The sequence below is a fragment of the Marmota monax genome, unplaced genomic scaffold (assembly GCF_021218885.2).
Source record: "Marmota monax isolate L192 unplaced genomic scaffold, Marmota_monax_Labrador192_F-V1.1 WCK01_AAM20220418_F8-fsc00070, whole genome shotgun sequence".
NCBI classification, from domain to species: Eukaryota; Metazoa; Chordata; class Mammalia; order Rodentia; family Sciuridae; genus Marmota; species Marmota monax.
This window is the reverse complement of record NW_026692116.1, coordinates 2,925,837-2,952,371: the sequence shown is the minus strand read 5'-3', so window position 1 is coordinate 2,952,371 and position 26,535 is coordinate 2,925,837. Positions and strand designations below refer to the sequence as shown.

Here is a 26,535-nt window from a genome sequence, read left to right as displayed (position 1 = left end):
CAACAGAATCTACATTCATAAAAGTGCACAAGTGGCACCAGTGCATAAAACATGGAAGGACAGATAACTCTGGCACTATGTGTCAATGCTGCAGGGCATATAATAAAGCCAGGTTCAACGTATACAGCCAAGAACCTACCTACTCTCAAAAAGAAAGCAAAAGTTATCCGTCCTTGTTCTTGCAGCATAATCAGAAAGCATGGGTAGCAGACATCTTGTTTATGGGATGGTTTCATTGCAACTTCATCTTAGAAGTTAAAAAAAAAAAAGTTTGGAAAAGAACAGGTTGGAATTTTAAAATCCTATAAATAAAAGACAATGCACCTGATTATTCTGAATTTGTTTGCCATGAAAATGGAAATGTCACAGTTGTGTTTTTACCTCATTGTTTCAGGGCCTTCACTAAGGCATTATTTGGTTTCCCAAGGCCACAAACCCCCATCTGGTATTTGATCAGCAATTGATGCAGACTTTACTTTAGACATACTACAGTCCTGGGAATCATTTGTTATTGCTGATATTACAACATTCATCAAAGCTGTAATGAGTAAAAGCCAGAAACTACACGTTTGCTGGAAGAAATGATAGAGTGAAATTGTAAATGATTTTAAAGGCTTTTCAGGGATTGATGAAGAAGTTAGGAAAAGCATTCATGTGGTAAAGACAAGTTGGTGGAGAAGGATTTGTCAATGTGTTTGGTGAAAAAGTGGAAACAGTGAAGACTACGAAGAAGTATTAACAAATGAGGAAGAACTTGTTGAATCATCTACAAGAGGAAGAGGACGATGATGAAATGGAAGCAGAATCAGCAATATGGCCATTAGTGAAATTTGCTCAAGTGTTTCAAATTGCACAAACATTAAAGGACAAAATTAGGGATTATGATCCTTGGATGGATCACAGCATTAAAGTCACCTTTCTAAAGGACTGCAACCTCTGCAGTCACACTTTGACATAATTATGACTTGATGATCCATGATTACCCAAAACAGATGATTCTTTTGACATATTGTCAGAAGGTCAAATGTGTCTAGCACTAGCTCACTTCATCTCATCACATGGGCACTGTTATCATCTCTCATCATTACAAGAAAGGTGAGTACAGTACAAGATACTTTGAGAGAGACTACATTCAAATGACTTTTATTACAACTTTATAACTTTTATAATATAAAATAGTGTTTATGTTGTTTGTAACTTTTTATTATAACTTTTATATTATTACAATTCTTTTATTTTATTGTTAGTTATTGTTGTTAATCTCTTCATGTGACAATTAGACTTTTTTGTTTGTTTTTGTGGTGGTGGGGATTGAATCCAATGCCTTGTACATGCTAGGCAAGACCTCTACCACCGAGCCACATTCCCCCAATTAGACATTCTCATAAGTATGTATGTTTAGGAAAAAACATAGTGAATATAATATTTGGTTTCTGGCAACCACTGAAGGATGGGGGCGGGACTGAACACTGGATTTATATAACAGAGTACTACACAGCAATGAAAGAATGATCTACAGCTATGTGCAACAACATAAGTTGAATCACAATCATAATATTTTATAAAGTAAATGGGATACCAAGGAATACACATAGTGTTCAAAAACTGGCAAAACTAATCTATGCTATAATAGCAACTACTAATTTTATAAAGAGGTAAGATTTGGAGCAGACATAAATGGGGTATCTAGTTTACTTATAATGAATTTGGTCTGTGTAGTGACTTCATGCATGTGTTCACATGTGAATAAATATTCTATAAGCTGTACATTTACTGTTTGCATTATAGGTCAATGAAAGTTTAAAAATGTTATACCTTTCAGGTATCAGGTTTTTCTTTTTAAGGCTTACAAGCACAAAAATGATAAAACAAGTGATATACAACTTAAGAAAGACCAATACTTCTCTCAGTTTAATAAAAGTTTTTGATGCTGTCCAATAATACAGTTGATGCGCTTTCAAGTATGGTGCTAGACTAGGAGAAACATTTACAGAAAGAAATTTCTAAATTTTTACTATATTCCCATTTCTGCTCTCTTCCAAATATCCAAAAGTATTTTCAAAAAATATTTATTTTTTAGTTGTAGCTGGACACAACACCTTTATTTCATTTGTTTATTTTTGTATGTGGTGCTGAGGATCGAACCCAGGGTCTCGCACATGTGAGGCGAGCGCTCTACCGCTGAGCCACAACCGCAGCCCCTCCAAAAGTATTTTTAAACTTAGAGCTATATTTGCTCAGAAATCTTTAGTAACAAAGTTTGTGGTAAAAACATTACCCACTCCTCTTTATGCCAAATGACTTCATTTCTTAAACAAGACCTATGAACCAAAAATGGGTAACAGAAATACTAAAAGGTTCTTCCTAAAACTCGACAGATATATTCAATCTCTCTATGTCTATTTACTATGTACCAACTATATGTCACACACTGAGATAAATGTTTTACATACATTCCCTTTAAAACAACTGAGCAAGGGAAGTTATTATTAGTCCTATTAACAGATGAGCAAACAGACTCAAAAAACTAAGTTTTTATAAAACTAGTAAATGACATAACAGATATTCAAATCTAGGTCTTTCTGAATGTACTCTTCCCATTTTCCATATCCATTATTTTCCAAGAAGTCCCTTTATTATATTATTTTCATCTATAATATTTTAAATGGTGTGCTTGCCAAATATTTTATTATTCAACAACTAAGTTTATGCTACTGCATATAGTCTCAATGTAAATAAAACACACATACCACATGGAGAGATCTCTAACACCACACACTAACAAAGAAAAAAGCTTCTTCAGAGGGTCTACTTAAAAAAAGAAATGGGCTTTTTTGTTGTTATCATTGTGAACTTTGGGCCTCATGCATGCTAGGCATGCCCTTCCACTGAACTAAATCCCCAGTTTGAAGAACCAGGTTTAAAAGAAAACTTTGTTTCATCTTTCTAGGCTCATTTTACATTATAGAGAAATATTACACAATTTATGAAAATTTATTAGGAGGAAACCAACTTATTTGTAAAATTGTAATGCCAATAGTAGAGAATGCATTTTAAAACAGAAGACAGATGCACTAAAGAAACTTTTAGTGGGCTGGGGATATAGTTCAATGGTTAAAACATTTGTTTAACATATGTAAGGCCCTGGGTTAAAAAAAACACCTCAAAATAATACTTATTGAAAATTTAACAAGAACTCTTTAATATTCTTCTTCCTGCTAAGATTCATTATGATGACTTTTCCAAATGTTAGCAGCCTGGAAAAACTCATTATTTTGACACTTATCATTAAGACATACCTCTTCCAAGTCTTGTGATTTGGTGGTTTCTTCATTCAAAACATATCGTCCTCTATAAAATTCCCTGATCCTTAGATTTAATGTTTCAGTTTCTTTTTTCAAGTTCTCATAACTTGGCAGTGGTTTAATGGCTGCATTTGAGCCCCTGAAAGGTAAAGATTCATCCAGGCTATTCTGAGATTCCACCAAAACAGGGGAATGGCTATCTGGGTGAGAGTTTATGTCATCTTCATCAAGTTCTTCATTAACCAGAGAGGCTGGAGAGGGTTTCAGACACACAGAAGCATAATTCTGGCCATACAAAAACTTCAAAGTTTCTTCTGTCTTCCATTCAATCAAAGTCTGTTTTAGAATTTTAAGTAAGTTTGTCTTTGCAACTTCAGGACACATCTGCATGGAACTAGAGGCTGACTTAGAAATTTGGTTTGATTTGGCAAATTTGGTCTTAAAATGCTCAGCACTTTTCTTACTTATGCCAACAAAAGTTATTTCTGACATGTATTTATTTTCAAAATTTCCTGAAGCTTTTAATCTTTCATGCAAAGGACTACATGAAGAAATCTGAGTATTTACTTTCTGTAAAGGAAGTTCACAATCAGCAGCTTTCTCCTGACAATCCAATATGCAACTGCCTAACTGCTCAGTGACATCTACTACTGTCTGTTCTTTGTCTCTGTGTTTGGAGTTAGCTTCTTCACCAACTTGCTTTTTCATTTTGCTTTTTTGGTGTAACTGTGGCCTTGTACCCATTGCATTTGGTTTGTTTCCTGGTAGAATGGAGGAAACAAAGTCTTGCTCATTATCACCGGTATAATCACTACAAGTGCTAGAAGAACTAGATTCATATTGCTCTTCAAAATGACCAGGATTATCAATATCTGATGTTTTAATGGCTTTACTGCATAACTGTACTTCCTCTCCTGAATGGCCACTGTAAAAGGAAAGATAAACAAAATAATTATAACAGGAAAGTCCCATGATACTTTTACTTTGTAACTTTCAAGGTAGCAACTTTTATTCCTCAGGCATAACCTTACAGACACTGATATATTTATTTTAGAGAAAGCCACATTTCTTTGTATCAGTAAGTATTTGATAACAGCTCTCCTTCTACCTTTCTTCCTTTTGGCTGTTCCTCTTAATTTTGAGTTGTTAGAGGAGTCCAGGAAAATGGAAAAAAAAAATTTTTAGTAAATCCATTCTACTGAATTATTTTGATTTTTACTTGATGTTTTTGTGACTGTTTTAGTAACTTTTAAAAAATAAGTTTTTCTCCTGAAAATATCATTATTGGGTTCTCAAAAAATATAATTACAGGAACTCGGTTAACTCTGATAAAAAAAAGATGAGTAAATGTTTTCCAATGTGGTTATCATACAGAAAATTCCATAAATAAACAAAAGAAAATCATAGCGGACCATAAATCTGAAAAATCAACAATTTCAATATAAGATAAAATTTGAAAATCAAGAGTTACAATGGAATGCTCACAATAAAAGATAATGGTTTTCCTTATTACTGCTTTCCAATTTTCAGATTAGAGTTGAATAAGATAAAGAAATATGGGAAATGTAAAGGCAAAGAGTAGTTTTGCTAATTCAACTTGAGACAAACAAGGATAGGTAAACAGTTGTTCTCAAGCACATACCTATTAGAACTTTTAACACATTCAGATGAGGAAGTTTTTGGGTTAAGAAACACACCTGGGGGCCTGGGGTTGTAACTCAGTGGTAGAGTGCTTGCTTAGCATGTGTGAGGCACTGTGTTCAATTCTTAGCATTGCATATAAATAAATAAAATAAAGGTCCGTCGATAATTATTAAAAAAAAACAAAACTTGAAACACACCTTGGAGATATGTAAAAGAAAAAAAAAGCAAAAAGCAAGATTATGGATAGGGGGAAAAATGGCAATTTTTTTCAATATTAGATGTAATGTTTAGGGCTGGGGATGTGGCTTAAGCGGTAACGTGCTCGCCTGGCATGCGCAGGGCGCTGGGTTCGATCCTCAGCACCACATAAAATAAAATAAAGATGTGTGTCTACCAAAAACTGAAAAATAAATATTAAAAAATTCTCTCTCTCTCTCTCTCTCTCTCCTCTCTCTCTCTCTCTCTTAAAACAAACAGATGTAATGTTTAGTTAAAATTTAATCTATATAACAAGGGGACCATCTCTTAGATAAGAAAAAAGTATAAGTTTCAAAAAACAGAACAAGTTAAAAATCAACTTTCATATTATTTCATACTTTTTTGTAGAATTTTAAGGCAATTAAATTTTTTTTCTATACTAATTTGAAGTTATAAAGACATTCATCAATAAGTATCTTGTGCTCAACACTGTGTAGCTAAAGGTTGTGGTTATTAACTAGGAACATTTATGCTGAGAGTTATAGGATATGTTTTCAGAGATGTCCATGGTTGGTCAAGCAATCCTATGAGGAGGGTTTAAGGGGAGAAAAAAAAATCACAGCCTAGAAGTTATATTAGTGCTTTCAAATAACTAAATAACTGATAATTAATGTCTTGATCCTATAAGATCATAAAATTCTTTCAACAAATGTAATTGGTACAATCTAGCTGACAAAGAAACCCAGTATCTGAGATGGAGGGTGTGTTTGTGTCATATTTCAACAGGTTCAATTAGACCTCCTCAGTAGGAACAGCTGTACAATAAATCAGAGATCAAACACATCATACACATCATCTTACCATCACTATATAAAAAAGCTGAACATGTCAAATATTTCTTTGTGTGAGCTAAAATAGGACACTTAAAATGTATCAGCACAGGAAGTCCAAGCACTCATATCACCTGGTTCACTCCTAATGTTTCTATCAACATGAACACTATAGAGAATGTAAGTGATACTGATTCAACCATACCTTTGTCCTTCCTTCAGCAGCTGAAAATCGGGATGCCTATGACAAAAACAGAAAATTGAAGGCATTATTATAGAGTTTATTTTCAAGAGTTTATTATAAGTGCACTAGGTAAAAAACATTTTCAAGAGTTTATTATAAGTGCACTAGGTAAAAAATACAATAAGAAGAGTTCATTTAAAGATTCTAAGAAAAAAAAGGACAAAGTACTATGAAACTCTTCAACAAGAAATCTGAGTTAGTCTCTTATCCAAAATTTGTTTGTTTTCAGTACTAAGTTCAAATTTCCTTGACTAACCTGGACAAAAGCAAATCTCTTAATTCCAGAGTTATCATTGTCTGTACAATTAACACATCATATACTCCTTTATGGCCTACTACCAGAACTATTACCTATGTTTTACTTTTCATGTTTAATTCTGATTTCTTAACTAGGCTACAAGTTCCTTGAGGGCAGAGACTATGTTTATAATTCTCCTATATATCCCTTCTATAGTCATTAAAACCAGTGCCTCAATTTCTGAGAAAGCAGTTACACTGTACTACGGATATGAACTATATACATATCCGTAGTATATAGTATATAAATCATATAGTGATTTAACTTTCAGGAAAAAGAAAAAAAGGACTATGCAACACGAGAAATCATATTTGGCTATCACAGTTATTAAAAAGGGAGAAAGAAAGCTCTTAATAGGCCAAATATAAAGGAACCAACACAGCAAACAAATTCATGCATGAGGAAAGGAAACATCCATAAAATACTTATTAAGTGACTCAGAAAACACTGCCTCTTTTCCCATATATTTTTTAAAATATATAAATATATATTTTTCAGTTTTTAAATTTTTTTTAAAGAGAGAGAGAGAGAGATTGAGATTCTTAATATTTATTATTTTTAGTTTTCGGTGGACACAACATTTTTATTTTATGTGGTGCTGAGGATCGAACCCAGCGCCCCACGCCTGCCAGGTGAGCGCGTTACCGCTTGAGCCACATCCCCAGCCCCAAGTTTTTAAATTTTTATGTGGTGCTGAGGATTGAACCCAGTGCCTCACACATGCTAAGTGAGAGCTCTACCACTGAGCCACAACCCCAGCCCCCTCCATATTTTTTTATTGGTGCTTCATAGTTATACATAACGCTAGGATTTGTTGTTACGTACTCGCACATGCTCACAAAACGATTTGGCTAATATTGTTCCCCAGAATTTCCTCTTTCTCTTTCATCTTCACTCATTCTGGTCCCTTTCCTCTCTTCCACTGATCTCCCTTCGATTTTCAGGAGACCTGACCCTGCACCTTTTCCCTTTTCTTCTCTAGTTTCTACAAATGAGAGAAAACATACAACTCTTGACCTTTTGAGTTTGGCTTATTTTGCTTAACATAATGGTTTTGAGTTCCATCCATTTCCTGCAAATGACATAATTTTATTTCTTTATGGCTGAATAAAACTCCATTGTATACATATGCCATGTTTTCTTTATTCATTCTCTAATGGACATTTTGGCTATTGTGAATTGTTCTGCTATAAACATGGGTATGCATGTATCACTATAATATGCTGGCTTTAAGTCTTTAGGATAAAATACCAAGAAATGGTCATATGGGTCATATGTTGTTCCATTCCTAGTCTTTTGAAGAGCCTCCATACTGATTTCCATATTTATTTACAATCCCATCAATAGTGTAAAAGTGTTCTTTCCCACATCCTCTCCAGCATTTATTCTTATTTGTATTATTTTTTAAAAACACTTTTAAAAATACCTTTAATTTTTTTTAAATTTTATTTTTATGTGGTCCAGAGGATCAAATCCAGTGCCTCACACATGCTAGGCAAACACTCTACCACTGGACTACAACCAAAGGCCCCTCATTTGTATTCTTGATGACTGCCATTCTAACATAAAATCTCAATATAGTTTTGATTTGCATTTTCATAACTGCTAATGATGTTGAACATTTTTTCATATATTTGTTGGCCATTTGCATTTGTTCTGAGAAGTGTCTGTTTAGTTCATTTGCCTATTTATTAACTGGGTTATTTGGTTGTTTTTTTGTTTTGTTTTGTTTTTGGTGTTAGGTTTTTTTGAGTTCTTTATATATTCTAGATATTAATCCTCTCTCAGAAGAGTAGCTAGCAAAGAGTTTCTCCCATTCTGTAGGTTCTCTCTTCACATACTTAATTGCTTCTTTTGCTGTGAAGAAGCTTTTTATGCTTTTGAAGAAGCTTTTGATGCTGTTCCATTTATTAATTCTTGGCATTATTTCCTAGGCTTTAGGGGTCCTATTAAGAAAGTCATTGCCTATGCCTATATGTTAGAATGTTCACTCTATGCTTTCTTGTAGGATATAAAGCCAGCGCCTTATGCATGTTGAACAAGCTTTCTACCACTGATCAGCATCTCCATCTCCTCAAAGTACTGTCTAAAGACTGCAAAACAGGTTAAAAAAAAGAAACATCAGGGGTTTAGGGACACACTACAGAGAAGCTAAGAACCTTAGCATAAATCTCACTGAAAGGCTTAAAACAGAGGTGCATTAAAGATAGTGATATTACAAAATTTTCAATTAGAAAATCAAGTTAAATAAATAGATGGAATCAGAACTTTTTTTGGGGGGAAGGCAGAGGTGTAACCAGGGATTGAACTCAACCACTGAACCACATACCCATCCCTATTTTGTATTTTATTTAGAGACAGGGTCTCACTGAGTGCTTAGCATTTCACTTTTTTCTTTTTAATATTTATTTTTTATTTTAAATTTTTTTTAAAGAGAGAGAGAGCGCGCAAGAGAGAGAGAGAGAGAGAGAGAGAGAGAGAGAGAGAGAGTTTTTTTTAATATTTATTTTTTAGTTTTCGGCAGACACAACATCTTTGTTTGTATGTGGTGCTGAGGATCCAACCCGGGCCGCACCCATGCCAGGCAAGCGCACTACCGCTTGAGCCACATCCCCAGCCCAATATTTATTTTTTAGGTTTAAGTGGACACAATATCTTTTATTTTACATTTATGTGGTGCTGAGGATCGAACCCAGTGCCTCATGTATGCTAGGCAAGTGCTCTACCACTGAACCACAATCCCAGCCCCAGAATCTCACTTTTGCTGAGGCTGGCTTTGAGCTTGCCATCCTCCTGCCTCAGCCTCCCAAGATGCTGGGATTACAGGCACAGAACTCATTTGAATTAGGACATTTCGAGGCGGCCAGTCAGAAATATCAGAGTTGCAATATTTTTCTTCACAGTACCAACAATGTTAACTATCACAAAGATAATTCACTCATCTTTTGTTCATTCCCAAAAATAGGCATTGCAGAGAATGGGCTCTCTTTGTCAATCTTCTCATTAGTTGTGAGAAGTACTGCAAATTAAGGGATTCTTCCCACTACATATATCAGGAGGCATACAGGATGAAGCCATTCCTGCTCTGGAGATTTTTTTTTTTTTTTTTGCAGTTCAGGAATTCCTCAGACTACAATTAAAATTAAAACCAATGGGTACTGAGTTGCCTGAAAGTGATCGAGTTTTTCTTTTTCCTTTGCTCCTTAGCCAATAAAATTGGCAGATCTTTCCCCAAATATCCCATTTACCCTGTTAACTGCTTTCTACTCACAGAAGTGCCTTAGACTTTGAGGCAACTCAAAGAAAAAAAAAATGACACTGCTTGGATGGTGACTAGCCTTGACTACTACCGGGACTATTTATAACTTTCACTAAGGGTTTTTGGAGCCTAAATATTGTGCTAATATTCACAACAGAGTGCTTTATTGCCTGTTGACTACTTCTTCCCATTTCTATCCCCCGTTCTCTTACTCTTTTTGTCCCACATTATTATAGCCATTCTCACTGAAATTATTAAGGTTCAGCATCACCAAGCTATCTAGCAAGCATTTAGTCCTATACTGGAGTCTGAGTACCACTGTAGGTAAGAAAATATGTGTAAAAGCCAGGTACAGTGGTGCATGCATATAATCCCAGGGGCTTGAGAGGCTGAGGCAGAAAGATTTCAAGTTCAAAGCTGTCCTTATTAAGACCCTGCCTCAAAATAAAAAAATTAAAAAAGGGCTGGGGATATGACTCAGTGGTTAAGTGCCCCTGGGTTCAATTCCTGGTATGGAAAAGGAAAGAAAAAAGAAAACATACAGTAATATTCAACTGGTTTCTCAAACTTCATAGCTAACTTACAAATAGAGAATTTTTTGAGATGGGGAACTCATTACATTACCCAGGCTGGCTTCAAACTTCTGACCCTCCTGCCTCAGTCTCCCAAATTGCTGAGATTACAGACACAAGTTACCATGCCCAGCACAGAGTATTCACCATTCAAAAAATTCCTTCCAAAATCAAATTCTGAACTATAAGTATGGACTATGTTGGGTATGCTAATAGAAATAGGTTCCTATTCCTAAGGATCTTATGATTTAGTAGGAGAAAATTGCATGTTCTAAGAGCTTTACAAATATTAATCTTCATAATAAAGAGGCAGCTAGTACTATCGTCCTCATGTAAGAGACAAAGAAACTAAGTATAAGAAAGAGTAAGTCATTTGTCCCAAATTACACAACTATTAAATGATGATGCCAGGAATCAAACTCAGACAGTAAGACTCATAATAATTACACTGTGGGCAATAAGTAAAGTTTAGCCTTTCAAGCTGAAAAATTAATAGAAAAGAATTTATCATTTAAATAAAACAGTGGCAGACATGTCCAAGGAATACTGTGGATATTTGATTCCTCAAGTTTTGTGATAGATAAATGTGTGAATATGGCAACTTGTAGGTAAGATAACAATATTGGAATGGTGGTAATTCAAGGAATAGTATCAACTTACAAGAAGTTTTGGATGGAGTATAAATAATGGCTGTTCAGAGCAATCTATGTCCCTTCCCTAAAGGGCCTGTTTTTCTGTGTTAAAAACTGGATCATGTGTATTTTCATTTTAAACTTTTTGTTAAAATAAACCTTTGTAACAATCAAGAAAAATAACACTTTGATTATATAATTCAAGAGTATGAGAGATATATAAATTACTATAGGAAATTAGAGATGAAGGAAAAACTTCCTGTTGAGCCAATCCAGAAAGTTTTGTAGAGGAATCATATAAACTGGGCTTATAAAAATAGATACAGGGGCTAGACTTGTAGCTCAGCAGTAGGGTGCTTGCCTAACACATGTGATGCCCTGGGTTTGATTCTCAGCATGGCATATAAATAAGTAAATAAAATAAAGGTCCATTGACAACTTAAAAAAAAAAAAAAGATACAGATAATCCTACAGCTCTCGCTCAAGGGTATTATCCATATACCATTTTTTTCCTTTTTAAAAACATGTAATTATGCTTATATCTACCCTAGCTCCTAAAAGACAAAGAAAACTCAACCCTGTTTTTTAGTCATACAATCCCCTAGCCCTTTTCTTTTTTCCATAAAGGAGCTATTTACTTTGGTACATTTATGTATGTATATAACGTGATACTATTAGATTATTCCATGCCAGTAGCTTATTCATTATAAGCTTTCTTTAGAGAAGTTTACACTCATCATTTTCAATTCCATTTCTCGTGTCTAGTAATCAACCCTCTGCCTCCTTAAGTATGTTCTCATTACTCCCTTGAAATGCTTCTTGCTAAGATTACCAACTGATAATAGGGTTGGATATTTTTCAGTTTCTTTTTTTAAAGTGAGGGGTGGGGTGGAAATCAGTATGAAAGGAGATCTTAAAGGAGGAAAAATGGGAATAAATCATAAAGTGAAGTCTTGGAGAAAGAAATGAATCAGTAACAAAGAGGAGGGTACCATTAGCAATGAGGATATAGAGAAATGAGAGTGCATATGAAGACAATAAAGTTGAAAGAGATTCTGTTGGATGCCCTCAATTGTTTTGGTAAAGTAGTGCGTCAAATTAGGTTTATGGAGAGCAGGAAAGATTTGAATGCACCAGATAATCAATAAGAAACGAAGGGGAAAAAAATTTGAGCACACAGTTGTGAATAGGGTCAAAGGAAAGCAGGCTTTGGTGCTGGGAAGATCAAGGTTTAAATCCCAAATCTACATCGTATCAGCCATGAGTACTTCTATGAGTCTCAGTTCTGCCATCCACAAAATGTGTAATTTAATTATATTTCCCTAGTGATGCTGTGAGGATATCGTTAAATGAAGTAACTTATCTGAAGTGTTACAGGTCTTAGTTGATAACTTTCCCCAATAACATTTAGCAACCTAAGTACTGAAAAAAAGAACGGCTGCAGCTTGGGAAGTGGACATAGCAGGAGAAAGGAGAACCTGGGATTGTCTGAGAGAACAACGCTATATTTGTTAATTGTAAAGCTTAAGAAAATAAAAATAAAAAGGGCTTGCTAACCTAGAAGAATAGAGCCAGGGGAGACAGGAGGTCAAATTGAGGTTACAAAGCAGACTGATAGCTATAGAGGAGATAAAGGCTGTGGTCAGAGACGGGAAGCTCTTACTTCAAGATCATGAAGGCAGAACAGTTTCAAATAAGAATGAAGTCCAAGTGTGGCTGAATCAAGAAGTAATCAGCATGTAAACATTGCTGTAAATCAGGAATACAATTTAAAATAATTTTATAAGAAATTCCCAGCGACATAACTTTTTTTTTGGGGGGGGGAGGGGGGAAACAGGATCTTACTATGTTGATCAGGATGGCATTGAAATCCTAGACTCAAGCAATTCTCTCTCTCAATCTTCCACTTGATATTTTTTCAGAACTAAAATTCAGTCTCAAAAGGCAAGAAAAAATTTAACACAGAGTTATATAGTTAATGCCTATTATACGCTAGGTGTTTTTTTTGTTTGTTTGTCCTTTTTAATTGTGGTAAACAGGCCAAGAGTATAACTCAGTGGTAGAGCATGTACCAGACCCTGGGTTCAATCTGCAGCGTGCATGCACACACAACTTTAGTAAAAATATACATATGTTAAATTTACCATTTAGTATGTATTTGTTTTTTGTTTTTTTTTTAATTTTTTATTGTTGGCTGTTCAAAACATTACATAGTTCTTGATATATCATATTTCACAATTTGATTCAAGTGGGTTATGAGCTCCCATTTTTACCCCATATACAGATTGCAGAATCACATCAGTTACACATCCATTGATTTACATATTGCCATACTAGTGTCTGTTATATTCTGCTGCCTTTCCTATCCTCTACTATCCCCCCTCCCCTCCCCTCCCCTCCCCTCTTCTTTTAGTATGTATTTGTGTGTGTGTGTGTATATAGTATTTGTGTGTGTGTGTATATATATGTGTGTGTACATATGTATATGTGTGTGTGTGTATATACATATTTTTTAGTGGGGGAGAACTGGGGATTGAACTCGGGGGCACTCAACCACATACCCTGCTCTATTTTGTATTTTATTTATAGACAGGGTCTTTCTGAGTTGCTTAGCACCTCGCGGTTGCTGAGGTTGGCTTTGAACCCGTGATCCTCCCTCAGCCTCCCGACCACTAGGATTACAGGTATATGTCCAGCAGTTTAGTATATTTTAGGTGTACAATTCAGTGTATTTACATGGTTTACAACTATTACCACCATCTATCTCCAGCACTTTTTCATGTTTCCAAACTGTCTCCTAGGTGGCTCAAACGTTATTTTATATAATTGTTACACTACTTACAACTTTTACAGATGAGGAAAAAGAAGATTTGAGAGGTTAACTGACTTCCTTAAGATCACAGAGCTTGGGCTGGGGTTGTGGCTCAGTGGCAGAGCGCTCGCCTAGATTGCATGAAGCACTGGGTTCAATCCTCAGCACCACATAAAAATGAAATAAAGATATTGTATGTCCACTTACAACTAAAAAACAAATACTTAAAAAAAATCACAGAGCTAATAGTAATATGTCTAAATTCAAACTTAGGCCTGATATCAATCCAAGTTCTTTTCACTGCATGTGAGATGCTGCTAATGTCAGAAAAAAGACCACCCAAACATTTCAGGATACAACCTTTGTTTTTTATCCCTCTCACAGGAACTCATTATACTGACCTTTAAATTTTCTGACCTCAGGTAAAGAGAACTACAATCAACCTTGTCTCTAGATGTTAACTGCTTTATGTGTGACATATTCTCTCATTCCTAATTATAAAATGAAGAATGATACTTGGCATTATAATAAAGTAAATTTGAATTTATTCAGGCATAAGATGAAAGGTTCAATATAAAACTTCAGTTTGTTTTTGCTGAAAAATGTGCTATTTTAAAAAGAACGAAATAAGAAGTTACACTGCTTCATTTTTTATTCTTTCTTGGGTAACATTCAAATTATTTTTGTTTACTAAAATTGCTATTTCTCTTTATGCTAAGTATCTTCTATTCCCTTCTTTACAGTTTATTCTATCCTAGAGTCAGTTCTGAAAGCTAATTTGAAAAACAAAATAAGTAACCATCTTAGTTAAAGAATACATTCAAAATGATCTTCATAAATATTTTCATTAAGTCATAATTTAGATGATTAAACTTTAGCAAAGTAAACCTAAAATGATTTATGCTTTGTGTATGTATGTACTTGTGTGTATGTGTATACACAATTCAAATATATATATATACATATATATATATATATATATATATATATATATATCATAGAAACCAAGAGAAGAAACAGGCTATAATTCTCCCCTGTGGTGGGAACTTTTCAGTTGTATTTTAGACACATTAAAATCTGTTCACAAAGCTTTTATTCTGCAAACTGAGCAAAAGAGGTGGCTGTTCAGGAAGAGGTTATAAAAGTTGTTCTGCAGAGGTTTTTGGCTTCCGCACCTCTGAGATTATACTGTTTATTGCCAAGAAATGGTGTGTGAAAATCCCCTACTCTGGGCCACATGATGGCGCCTTTAGCTCTGTCAGCATTAACTATTCACCCCAGTTAGATCTTTAAAATTATAATTTGCTTTTCAAAATTTGTCATTTCTTCTTAGATTGTAGATTTTACATCATAATTCCCTCCTTCAAAGACTTGTTAGAGTCTATGTTTAACCTAAGAGGATTTATAAATGCAAGCATATGCCTGTCTAAATGAGCATACTCTCTCAGAGCATCAAAACTATATGTGGTCTGTTTCTGGTCACCAAGTGGGTAAAAAAAAATTTCGAACTCACAATGTGGGTCTCATTATACTGCATTATGACCCAAACCATTCTAGGTCAATGTTTTTTCTCTTACGGGGAATCAGGAGACATTCTGTGAGACGCATTGTTGTTCTCTGTGACTTAAGAGGTATACTCCAGGTATGTTTTCATACCTTAAAACTAAGAATTAAAAAGACTCCAAGGCTCCTTTTGACTTCAAAGTCTTGATGAAAAGTGTGGTGCTAAAGTTTATGAATTTGTCTAAACCGTTCTTAAATCATTTATACATCTCTATCCTTCAGATAGTGAATTTACTGTGGTATAAAGTAATACCTTATAAATTTTAAGGGATACTACTAGCTTTTAAATATTGTAAGATATATTAACTTAAATTAACATTCACTATAATGTAAGAAAAATCAAATTGATTTGATTTCCAAATATAAAACTGAGGAGTCCCTAAAGAGGACAACTTCAAATTGTTCAGGACATACTCAAAAATATCCTTTCCCCTCTATAATTTAAAAACTTTGATCCAATCCCTTATCACTCTGTTTTTATAAACTAAAGAGTACATATTACTAAAGCTGGTAACTTTTACATTAAATTTTTAAGTCAGACAAACTTTGTTACAAGATAGTAATAAAGTTTCTCTCATCTTATCCTGGTAATTTTAATTTTCTTCACTTTTACAAATAAGACATTTCCTTACCTAGAAACCACTAATCATAGCAGCAGTAACTATAGACACACTGAAAAAAAAAAAAAGACATAACTGACTTAAAACTGTAAAGCATTAGAATTAAAAGGAACCAAGAAGCTAAATGCAACTTTCTACTTTTACAAATGAGGAAACTGAGGTCTAGTGATGATAAGTTCCTTTCCTATATTAAACAACTAAAAATATAAGCTAGATATAATACAACAGGGTTCTTAAAGCTATATATCAGGACCAATCAATTAAATAAGCTGCTATCAGCATTTTACAAAAGTAAAAAAGTAGAAAATAACAGAGGTATTGCATAAATCTTTTTTTCACCTATATGCATATATTAGGCCATGATAAAAATGAATTTATTATAGTGATCTAAAAGTTTGCAATTCATTACAATAAGATATCTAATTCTTTGAATGGATTTAAAATTTTAAAATTGATTATTAAAATTACTACTATAATGCAGTTCTTATAATTATTATGACTTACTGTAAGTCAATAAAATATTTGCATTAAATACTAAGTGCTACCATTTAAGAGATCATTTTTTCTCTTTAAAAAATTGATTCTGAACACTGTACCCCATACCATATGTGAAAAGACTTTAAAATATCTCTTTTCTGTAAAACTTATGTGTGCAATAGCTATACAAGCTTTTAAGAATAACAAATTCTAGAACTCTGATACTTGTTACACATTTAAAAAAAAGAAAACAGTCTCTGAAAAAACAGTGACCTCTAGTGGATTCAAGTGGATTCATTAAATAACACTGGCAGAATTCTTTCCCAGAATTATCCAGAAATTAAGGTAATGTTAATTCATCCAGATAGAAAAATACTGGTATGGTTATAAAACTGGTAAGTGCTATATGTAATTAAGGGCTATAGTTATACTATAAACAATGGGAAAAACGTATAAGATTTCAATTCTTCTAATCAAGTGGAATATAATAAATACTGTTGGCCTCATTCAGAATCTGTCACTCTTAAGTATACTTAATCTTTCTGAGCTTGTTTAATGGAAGGTTGGATTAAATCTAAGGATCCTTTAGGATCTTTTAAATATGGTTCTTATCTTGTATGCTAACCTAGTTTAAGTTTTGCTCAAAAACATTAGATGGCTCCTGAGAGCTTGACTGTACTTGACTGAGGATATATTGCTTCTTACTACTTGCCTAATATTATGTTTTCTCCCAATACATAAGTAGTCCCCACTAACTGTGGAGAATTTATTCAAGTGCCCCACTCCCAGATGCATGAAACCATGAATAGTATCAAATCTTATATATACTGTGTTTTTCCCTGTGTAGCTACGAAGTGACTAAGAGACCAGTAAGAAGTGTGTATGTATGAACAGTCTGGAAAAGGGATGCTTCATGTTCTAGGCAGAAGGGAACAAACTGGTGTGAGATTTTTATCATGCTAATCAGAATAGTGTGTATTTTAAAACTTATGAATTGTTTATTTCTGGAATTTTCCATGTAATATTTTCAGACTTCAATAGACCATGGGTAACTGAAACAACAGAAAGTGAAACCATGGATAAAAATTAAATTGAAAGAAATTAAAACAGGAAAAACAATGACATGTATATTCCTTAGTTCAAGTGAGCCAATATTCAATACTCCAAGCCACTCTGATGAGGTTTTTCCCAATTTACAGTTTCTCATTAAGCAATGTCCTAACCTTGCTAATTTAGATTACATGTTCCCATTAAAGTTAGTAAAAACGTGTTTCAATCGTGTGTTTGTTCTGTCCTCTCAATTACTGTTAAAATTCTCAAGTTGGGTTTATCCTTGTATGCGTGGCCTGCCAGGTACAAAGCTCATACTGCACATTTTTAATGTAATTTGATTATTTTATGTTAGGGAAAATAAAAGACCATTTTCATCTTTCTTTTTTAGTGATGTGGGGAAAGGAGAACAAGTTAGGATTTCTAGAATCACAAATATAAAGTGACCGAGTTTCAAGTTTTGGGAAAAAATAGACCTTTGAACATAGAATGGTAAGATTTTAAGAAAAGGTTAGAGGAAAACCTTTTAAATTAGCTTATACAAGTACCAATAACTATGTTTAAAAAAAATAGACATGGTGGTTTGGTAAATGGCTTTGAAGCAAACATAAGGATAACACAGAGGGTTAAATTTAATAAGAAGAAAAGGACTGTTTGTAAACAAAGGATAATTTAAGAAACATAGATCTTAGTGGGGAATGGAATATATGCTATTGTAGGGCTGAGGTGGTAATGAGCGTCTTTAGTGAAAGACATAATTAAAATGGGAAAAAGAAAGTGAAAAACAAAGTGCTTTTCTAGTTACCCTGGACAATACCACAATGTTTTATCCTCTAAATAAAGCTGAAGGTTGGTGGTGAAATGATGAATAATTTAGTCTTCATTATATACAATTCAATTAAGGTCAAAAAGTGTTATGTTTTACATATTCTAAGTCACAGAGTATTGGATTAGAAGGCAAAGGTGTCTGTCACTAAAGATACTGTTGTAACTATAAATGATGCTGGTTGAATTTAGAGTGGTGTCATGTCAGCTTCATCAGATGAGACTTTAAGGATGAGACATTAAGGATTTTCTCTTTGGGAGGAGGGACAAAACTCTTTAATTAACTGCATCTCATTATATTTAATGTATTTATTAGCATAGATCTTTACTGTCTTATCACAAATTATACTCTCTTTGACTGTTGCAACATTCTTTTCCAAATATAAATTATTTGGAATATTATTTATCTCTTTGAGCCTTTGTTTGGACTTTCTAGATAACATAGTTTAATTACTATGATAATTTTGTTATCTCTGTTACATTATCATGGCATTTCACTCTCAATATTCATTACCTAGTAAAATATTGCAAGTGTCTAAGTATTTATCAAGTGGTAAGACTCTTGCATTGACCATAAACTTCCTTGCAAAAATGACTTTAATAAACTTTCTTTAAATTTATGATACAATATACTAATTTTGACAAAGATTAAATGAGTTTTCAAAAAAATATGAACCTTAGTACATAGTTTCCTAACAACAAAACCTAGTATCTTCTGAAAAAATTTAATATTCTTAATTCAGGATTATTATAGTAACAAGATTCATAGACATTTCTGGCACGGCAGGAAGCCAGTTGAAGTTCTAGTTTTGTGAATAAAGCTAAAATAGCAAACAAAACAAGTAAATAACATCTGCATGTGTAAGTTTTCTGATTTTAAATGTAAAATCCTTAATAACTATGCTCAAAATATAACTATTTCATCACAATTAAAGCATGTAAAATTTTAACAATCTAGACAAAACCAGATCTACTTTCAGCTTATCTCAAAGAGCAGAAATTAGTACATATATGAACAAATGTGCATATATAATGATTTAAATTACCTCTCTTCTTCTCGAACCCATACTGGAGTTTTGGGAATTTGTGCTTCAAAAAACTTGGATGCTTTATAACAAAAATCGCTGCAAAAAGACTGAAAAAGACATTTTAAAACTAGTTATTTTTCTTATTATGAAATGTAACCTATATACAATAGAGTATAAGACATAAATGTGCAGTTTAAAGACTAAAACAAAACCCCACTAATCTTTGAACACCAACCTAAGGTAAGAAATAAGGTAAAGTGCCTTTGAAGGCTTCTATGGGCTCCACCCCATGGCCACCTATATTCCCTAAAAGTAAAAACTATCCTAATTTGATGTTAATCATTCCCTGTTTTTCTCTAATTTTTTTAAATATTTATTTTTTAGGTATAGATGGACACAACACAATGCCTTTATTTTTATGTGGTGCTGAGGATCGAACCCAGGCCCCGTCCGTGCTAAGCAAGAGCACTACTGCTGAGCCACAATTCCAGCCCCTTTCTCTAGTTTTTACCACCTACACCCATATCCCCATAAAGCATATTCAGTTTTGCCTCTTCTTAAACTTTAAGTGGAATAATGCTGTTACATATTCTTGTCTTCAGTTCAAAATCATGTTTCTAAGACTTATTCATGTAATTATAACATCCCATCTTTGCTACATTTGAGATTCTATTGTGTTAATATATTAAATTTTATTGTTTATAGACAATCGTTTCTAATTTTTTACAATCATTTCAATGTTAATATCAACATTTTTATAATAAAAATTTTTCATTGTAATAAATACAATGTAAAATCTGCCATCTTATCCATTTTGTGTAGTTCATATTGTCATACAACCATCACCAGCATTAAGTTTTTTCATCTTACAAAACTGAACTCTATATGCATCAAATACTAATTCCCCATTTATTTTTTATTGATTTTTTAAAAATAAATGACAGTGGAATACATTCCCCTCCCACCCCCTCTGCTCTATCTAGAGTTCGTCTATTACACCCATGCCTCCTCCCCTCCCTACCGGCATTTGTTTTTTGGGGATTGGCTAACTTCACTTAGCATTATCTTCTCCAACTCCATCCACTTACCTGCAATTGCCATGATTTTATTCTCTTTTACTGCTGAGTAATATTCCACTATGTATATACACCACATTTTTTAATTAATTCATCTACTAAAGGGCATCTAGGTTGGTTCCACAATTTAGCTATTGTGAATTGTGCTGCTATAAACATTGATGTAGCTGTGTCCCTGTAGTAAATCCTTTGGGGATAGACCAAGAAGAGAAATAGCTGGGTCAAATGGTGGTTCCATTCCTAATTTTCCAAGGAATCTCCATAGTGCTTTCCATACTGGTTGCACCAATTTGCAGTCCCACCAGCAATGTACGAGTGTACCTTTTTCCCTACATCCTCACCAACACTGTCTGTCTGTCTTCATAATAGTGCCATCCTGACTGGAGTGAGAGGATATCTTAGAGTAGTTTTGATTTGCATTTCTCTAATGGCGAGAGATGATGAAAATTTTTCAACATTTGTTGATTGATAGTATATCCTTTTCTGAGAAGTGTCTGTTCAGGTCCTTGACCCTTTTATTGGTTGGGTTATTTGTTTTTTTGGTGCTTAGCTTTTTGAGTTCTTTATATACCTTAGGAATTAGTGTTCTATCTGATGTATGAGTGGTAATAATTTGCTCTCAAGATGTAGGCTCTCTATTCACCTCACAGATTATTTCTTTTGCTGAGAAGAAACTTTTTAGTTTGAATCCATCCCATTTATTGATTCTTGGTTTTAATTCTTATGCTATAGGAGTCTTATTAAGGAAGTTGGGGCTTAATCCCACATGATGAAAATTAGGGCCTACTTTTTCTTCTATTAGACACAGAATCTCTGGTTTAATTCCTAGGTCCTTGATCCACTTTGAGTTCAGTTTTGTGCATGGTGAGAGATAGGGGTTTAATATCATTTTGTTGCATATGGATTTCCAGTTTTCACAGTACCATTTGTTGAAGAGGCTACCCTTTCTCCAATGCATGTTTTTTTGTGCATAAGATAATTGTAATTTTGTGGGTTAGTCTCTGTGTCCTCTATTCTATACCATTGGTCTACCAGTCTGTTTTGGTGCCAATACCATGCTGGTTTTATTACTATTGCTCTGTAGTATAGTTCAAGGTCTGGTATAGTGATGCCACCTGCTTCACTCTTCCTGCTAAGGATTTCTTTAGTTATTCTGAGTGTCTTATTTTTCCAGATGAATTTCATGATTGCTTTTTATATTTCTATAAGAAATGCCATTGGGATTTTGATTGGAATTGCATTAAATCTGTACAGTGCTTTTGGGAGTATGGTCATTTTAATAATATTAATTCTGCCTATCCAAGAGCAAGGTAAATCTTTCCATCTTCTAAGGTCTTCTTTGATTTCTTTCTGTAGGGTTCTATAGTTTTCATTGTACAGATTTTCACCTTTTTCATTAAGTTGATTCAGAAGCATTTTATTTTTTTTTAGGCTATTGTAAATGGGGTAGTTTTCCTCATTTCCCTTTCAGAGGATTTGTCACTGATATACAGAAATGCCTTTGATTTATAGGTGTTAATTTTATATCCTGCTATTTTGCTGAACTAATTCCTCATTTATCGATCACCATTCTGCTTCCTGTCTCTTGAATTTCATTACTCTAGATACCTAAGTGGAATCATAATATTTCCTTTTGTGCAGGCTTATTTCACTTAGCATAACATCCTCAAGGTTTATCCATATCATAGTATGCATCAAACTTTACTTCCTTTTTAAAGCTGAATAATATTCCATAATACGCATATGCCACATTTTGTTTTTCCCATTGTGAACATTCTTATACATATATATTATTAATAGTGCATATGGACAAAAACTTCTTTAAGGTATGTACAAAGGAATAGAAAGACTTGGTCATAAACAAAGTGCAAAGCTGGTAGGGATATAGCTTAGGGGTGAGTGCTTGTCTAGCATGCATGAGGCCCTGGGGATGCTATAGTGAAGTCAACTTTACCAGATAAATACCAAATTTTTATTACTACAAGCAACATAAAGAGTTTCAAATATTATCAGATTTTTAAAATTTTGCTACTTTTGGGATTGAAAAATGTAATTTGATGTGTTGCTATTTGCTATTTCCCTGATAACTAAAATGACTGAGCAAGATCTTTTTATATGTTCAATAGCCATTCAAGTTAATTGTACAACAGTCTTCTATTAATTTTGCTCTCTTTTTCTTATAGCTTATATATTCTCAGTGTGAATCTGTGGTCAGATTATATGTAGGAAATATAACTTCTTATTTGTGGCTTATCTTTTCACTTTTTGGAAATCCCTGATGGAAAAAATGTATGTCTGCCTTTCATATTTAAGTCTTTATTTCACCTGGTTTGTATATATTTTTCATTTTTTATCTAGATAACTGTTAGTGCTATTTATGGAAAAAGCCGTCATTCCTTCACTGAACTATAATACTCCCACTGCCACATATCAAGTATCCACATTTGTGTTGAGTGTACTGGTTCTCTATTCTATGATTTACTTACCTTGAATTGTGCTACTATGTAGTTTTATTGTACACAATCTATATATAATTTGTGCCAATATATACTGAAGTCTTAATTAAAGCTTAAGCAAGGAATTGTTTTTAGTGCCTTGGTTGAAATATTTACAAATAAACTTTTAACATGGTTATTTTCTAACAGGCAAGATTATAAAGTTATTTTTAAATTCTAGTTTATATCATAATAAGAATTAACTACCACATTGAAAATAGCTATTGAACTTACCTTTCTTTCAGTAATATCATAGACTTTATTGGTTTTGGTAGAAATTTTATACTTCTGTTTTGGTACCTAAAGAAAAGAAAGCATAGCTTACAAAAAAAATTAACATGAACTTCGATTACAAATTTAAGTCATCTACCTATCATATTTTTGACTAAGCCATGACATCAGTTCATTACCTCAGGTTTCACTTTGTTTTCTTTCCATAGAGCATTTTGCTAAAAATCAGACAAAGGCTATAATTTTAAAACAGTTACTTACAATTCCCAGCTTCTTTTGACACAAAGGATAACCACAGAGTTTGATAATAGAACGCTCATCCACGACATCACTGTAGTGAGCAGGTGTGATGAACTTCCCCTGTAATGAAACCAGAGAGGCATTTTCTTCCAGATTAATGGAAAAGAAATTGATCTTTACTCATCAATCTAATCTAAAAATACAGGAGCAACAATAGTACTTACCTAATAAGTCTAAAATTAGAATTAGAGGAGAAAATAAAAAGCACTCAGAAGTGTTAATTTATAGTATACAATCAAAAAAATGTTAGTTATTATTAAAAAACAAAAACTTCCACCACTACAAAGTATAGGCATCTTTGTAGATTATACAGTTGACAAAATTATTTTGAGGCAGCAGGAAGAAGTGGTGCTATACCAACACTAAATGATAGTATCTTTTAAGCAAGTACTTTTTTAAAAAAAATAAACCACATGAAGTACTAGAACTATGTAATTTTATCTATTTTTAAGATAGGTAAAATATGTAACTCCTGCACAAATTTTTGTGCAAATGTTCCTGCTTTCGAAAAAACAATATAGAATGGTTAATAAGCTAACACCAAATATATTCATGCATAAATAAATTTAATTCTTGTTTTTAACTTTGAAAAAAAATTTTTCAGAAGTAGGGATTGAAGTCAGGAGTGCTCTCTACCACTGAGCTACATCCCCCGTCCCCTGCTTTTTTTATTTTGAGACTGGGTCTCAAATGGTTTTTATAGGGATTGAAATAGTCTTTACTGAGAGTGACATGTTTTTTTGCCTCAAATGAAACATTTCTGGTTTGTCTTTATTTTGTTCAGCATCATCATATATGCAGATTTTGATGTAGTTACCTATATTAATTTAAATATTGTCATGTTCATATTCTTGTTTTGGAAAAATCCCTGAACTACACTAAAAATTACTTTTGTAATAGAAACTTAATTTTTTTTCTATAATAGATTATGAGGATTTAAAGAAATTTCCATTAAAAGTTTTAATAAAGCTATTTAAAAATTTAATGCAAATTATTTTGTTTTAAGTCATAAATGATCTATACTTCAGGTCTTAAAGATATCAAAATGAATTACATTCACAAAAAATAATCTGTTACTTAAAATAGTACTATATACAGAATATCAGAAAATTGACATTGTGATCATTAGTCAAAGGGAAGAAAAAATGAAGTTATATCAGCAGACTGGTTAAAAGAACTATAACTAAGGATCAAAATGTACTTTTTTTTTCCTAAATGTTTTATTTTTAATTGACATAGTAATTATACATACTCATAGGATACAAATGTTTTAGAGCACATACACATTGTGGAATGAACAAATCAGGTTATAACACATCCATCATCTCAGGTAAGTCTTTGTAATGAGAAAATTTCAAATTCACTCTTTCAGCAACTTTAAAATATACATTAGTTTAACTATAGTAATCTTGCTATATACTTGCTATTTTTCATTAATGCATTTTAAAATCATTATATAATAATATTAGGATAGCTGGTTATTTAAAAATGCATGAATTACAAAAGCACATTACATGTATGTAATGACTGACATCAGATTTAAAGATTTCAACAATGCAAAGAAGTCTCATTTTGTATAGATTTGAAGATATTATACTATAAAACTAATAATTTGTTCACTTAACACATACACATTCCATTAGGAATTCGTCTGTAATATTCTCTTCTAAAAGTTGTTCAACAATATGTAGAGCTCTTCTCTCAAACTCAATCTTCTTTTTCACAGCTGCTTCTAGTTCTGTTTTCCTAAAAAATTAATGAGGTTAATCTCATAAAAAGTTTTTTCATGCTTATAATATTTCATGTTTTAAAATCCAACACTAACCTATTTTGCCAGTTTACATTCTTTAATGCGGTTACTTTTCAAAAAAGAAACAAACTATTTGTTGCACCATGTACACAGAAGTCAGCCATAAGGACTATTTCCCTGATAAAGAGCAAAAAAGAAGCATTTTAGAGACTCCTAAAGGAAAGAAAATAATGTGAATTTTTTCTGCCTGCTAGTTTATACTCTACCAATTTTAAGGTACACTCTATCCCACAGGTACCTTTAAAAAAAAAAAAAAGGATTTTTCTCTGATAAAGAGCCAAATATCAGAAGACACTAGAAAGTAGATAATTTCTAAGTAGAAATTTGTGTTTTTGTTAAGTCTCAAAAATTAACTGATGGTCCGCCAAACTTGAAAGAACAGTAACTACTTATTCTTGTTGTGAGGTCTTGTTAAATAATTGTATTGATAGGAATGTATGGCTTAGGTAAAGAAAAGTCTTCCTGGGAGGGCTTGTTCTTGCTATCAGCAGGGCTCTGTCAGCCTTTGCTTGCCCCCATATATTACAGAACTCAAAAACACAGACTATCTAATCAAAAGATAGACCTATCAACAGTGATTCTCAGTCCCAGCTACACATTAGGATTGTCTGTGGAGATTTTTTAAAACGAGATACTAAAATGCTGCTCAGTTCCCACTGTAAGGTAATTAAATCAGAATCCCTGAGAATGGGGCCTGATTATTACTTTTCAACAGGGTTGAGTCACTGCCATAGAACCAAGGAGATCAACCTTCCTAGTGACTCATTTGTTCCTTTCTTGCACTGGTTTCTACTTACCTATCAGAACTACCTTTGCTGGCCTCCTGGTCCTTAATTCTTACAACTGGACCCAGAATGTCTTCATCCATTCTACTTTTCATTGACTTCCAAGACTTTTAGACTTTCATTCCCAGCAATGTTTTCCAGAAACAATCTGACAGTTTTGTCAACAACTTACTTTGTCAAATATGGACATTAAAACAAGAATTTTGTGACAACACTGATTCACACATCATTTCATAAAGATAATTTTTTCTTTTTTTGTTACCAAAGATTAAACCCAAGCGTGCTTAGCCACTGAGCCACATTCCAGATCATTTTATTTTGAGACAGGGTCTCACTAAGTTGTGTAGGGCCCTGCTAGGTTGCTGAGACTGGCTTTGAACTTGTAATCCTCCTGCCTCAGTTTCCCAAATCTCTGAGATTATAGGCATGTACCACTATGCCTTGCAACATCTTTTTTTATATTAAATAAGTACAAAAAAAT

The 26,535-nt window shown here is 33.2% G+C and overlaps 1 protein-coding gene across 6 annotated transcripts in view; it reads right to left on the bottom strand.

Moving 5' to 3' along the window:
- The window catches only part of Rpap2 (RNA polymerase II associated protein 2), a 100,236-nt gene that overhangs the window by 69,916 nt on the left and 3,785 nt on the right, over positions 1–26,535 (bottom strand). For 5 of the 6 annotated variants that reach the window (XR_006855487.2, XM_046461703.2, XM_058585184.1 and 2 more), the window contains exons 3-8: positions 25,091–25,205; positions 23,421–23,519; positions 23,163–23,228; positions 19,376–19,464; positions 6,183–6,218; positions 3,300–4,230 (exon numbers count right to left, since the gene is read on the bottom strand). Coding sequence is in view for 5 of the 6 variants with exons in the window: in XM_046461703.2 (XP_046317659.1) it covers positions 3,300–4,230; positions 6,183–6,218; positions 19,376–19,464; positions 23,163–23,228; positions 23,421–23,519; positions 25,091–25,205 (1,336 nt within the window). In the remaining variant the exon portion in view is untranslated. Of the gene's footprint in view, positions 1–3,299; positions 4,231–6,182; positions 6,219–19,375; positions 19,465–23,162; positions 23,229–23,420; positions 23,520–25,090; positions 25,206–25,284; positions 25,387–26,535 lie in introns of all 6 variants that reach the window. The other variant, XM_058585192.1, reaches the window with a different exon arrangement.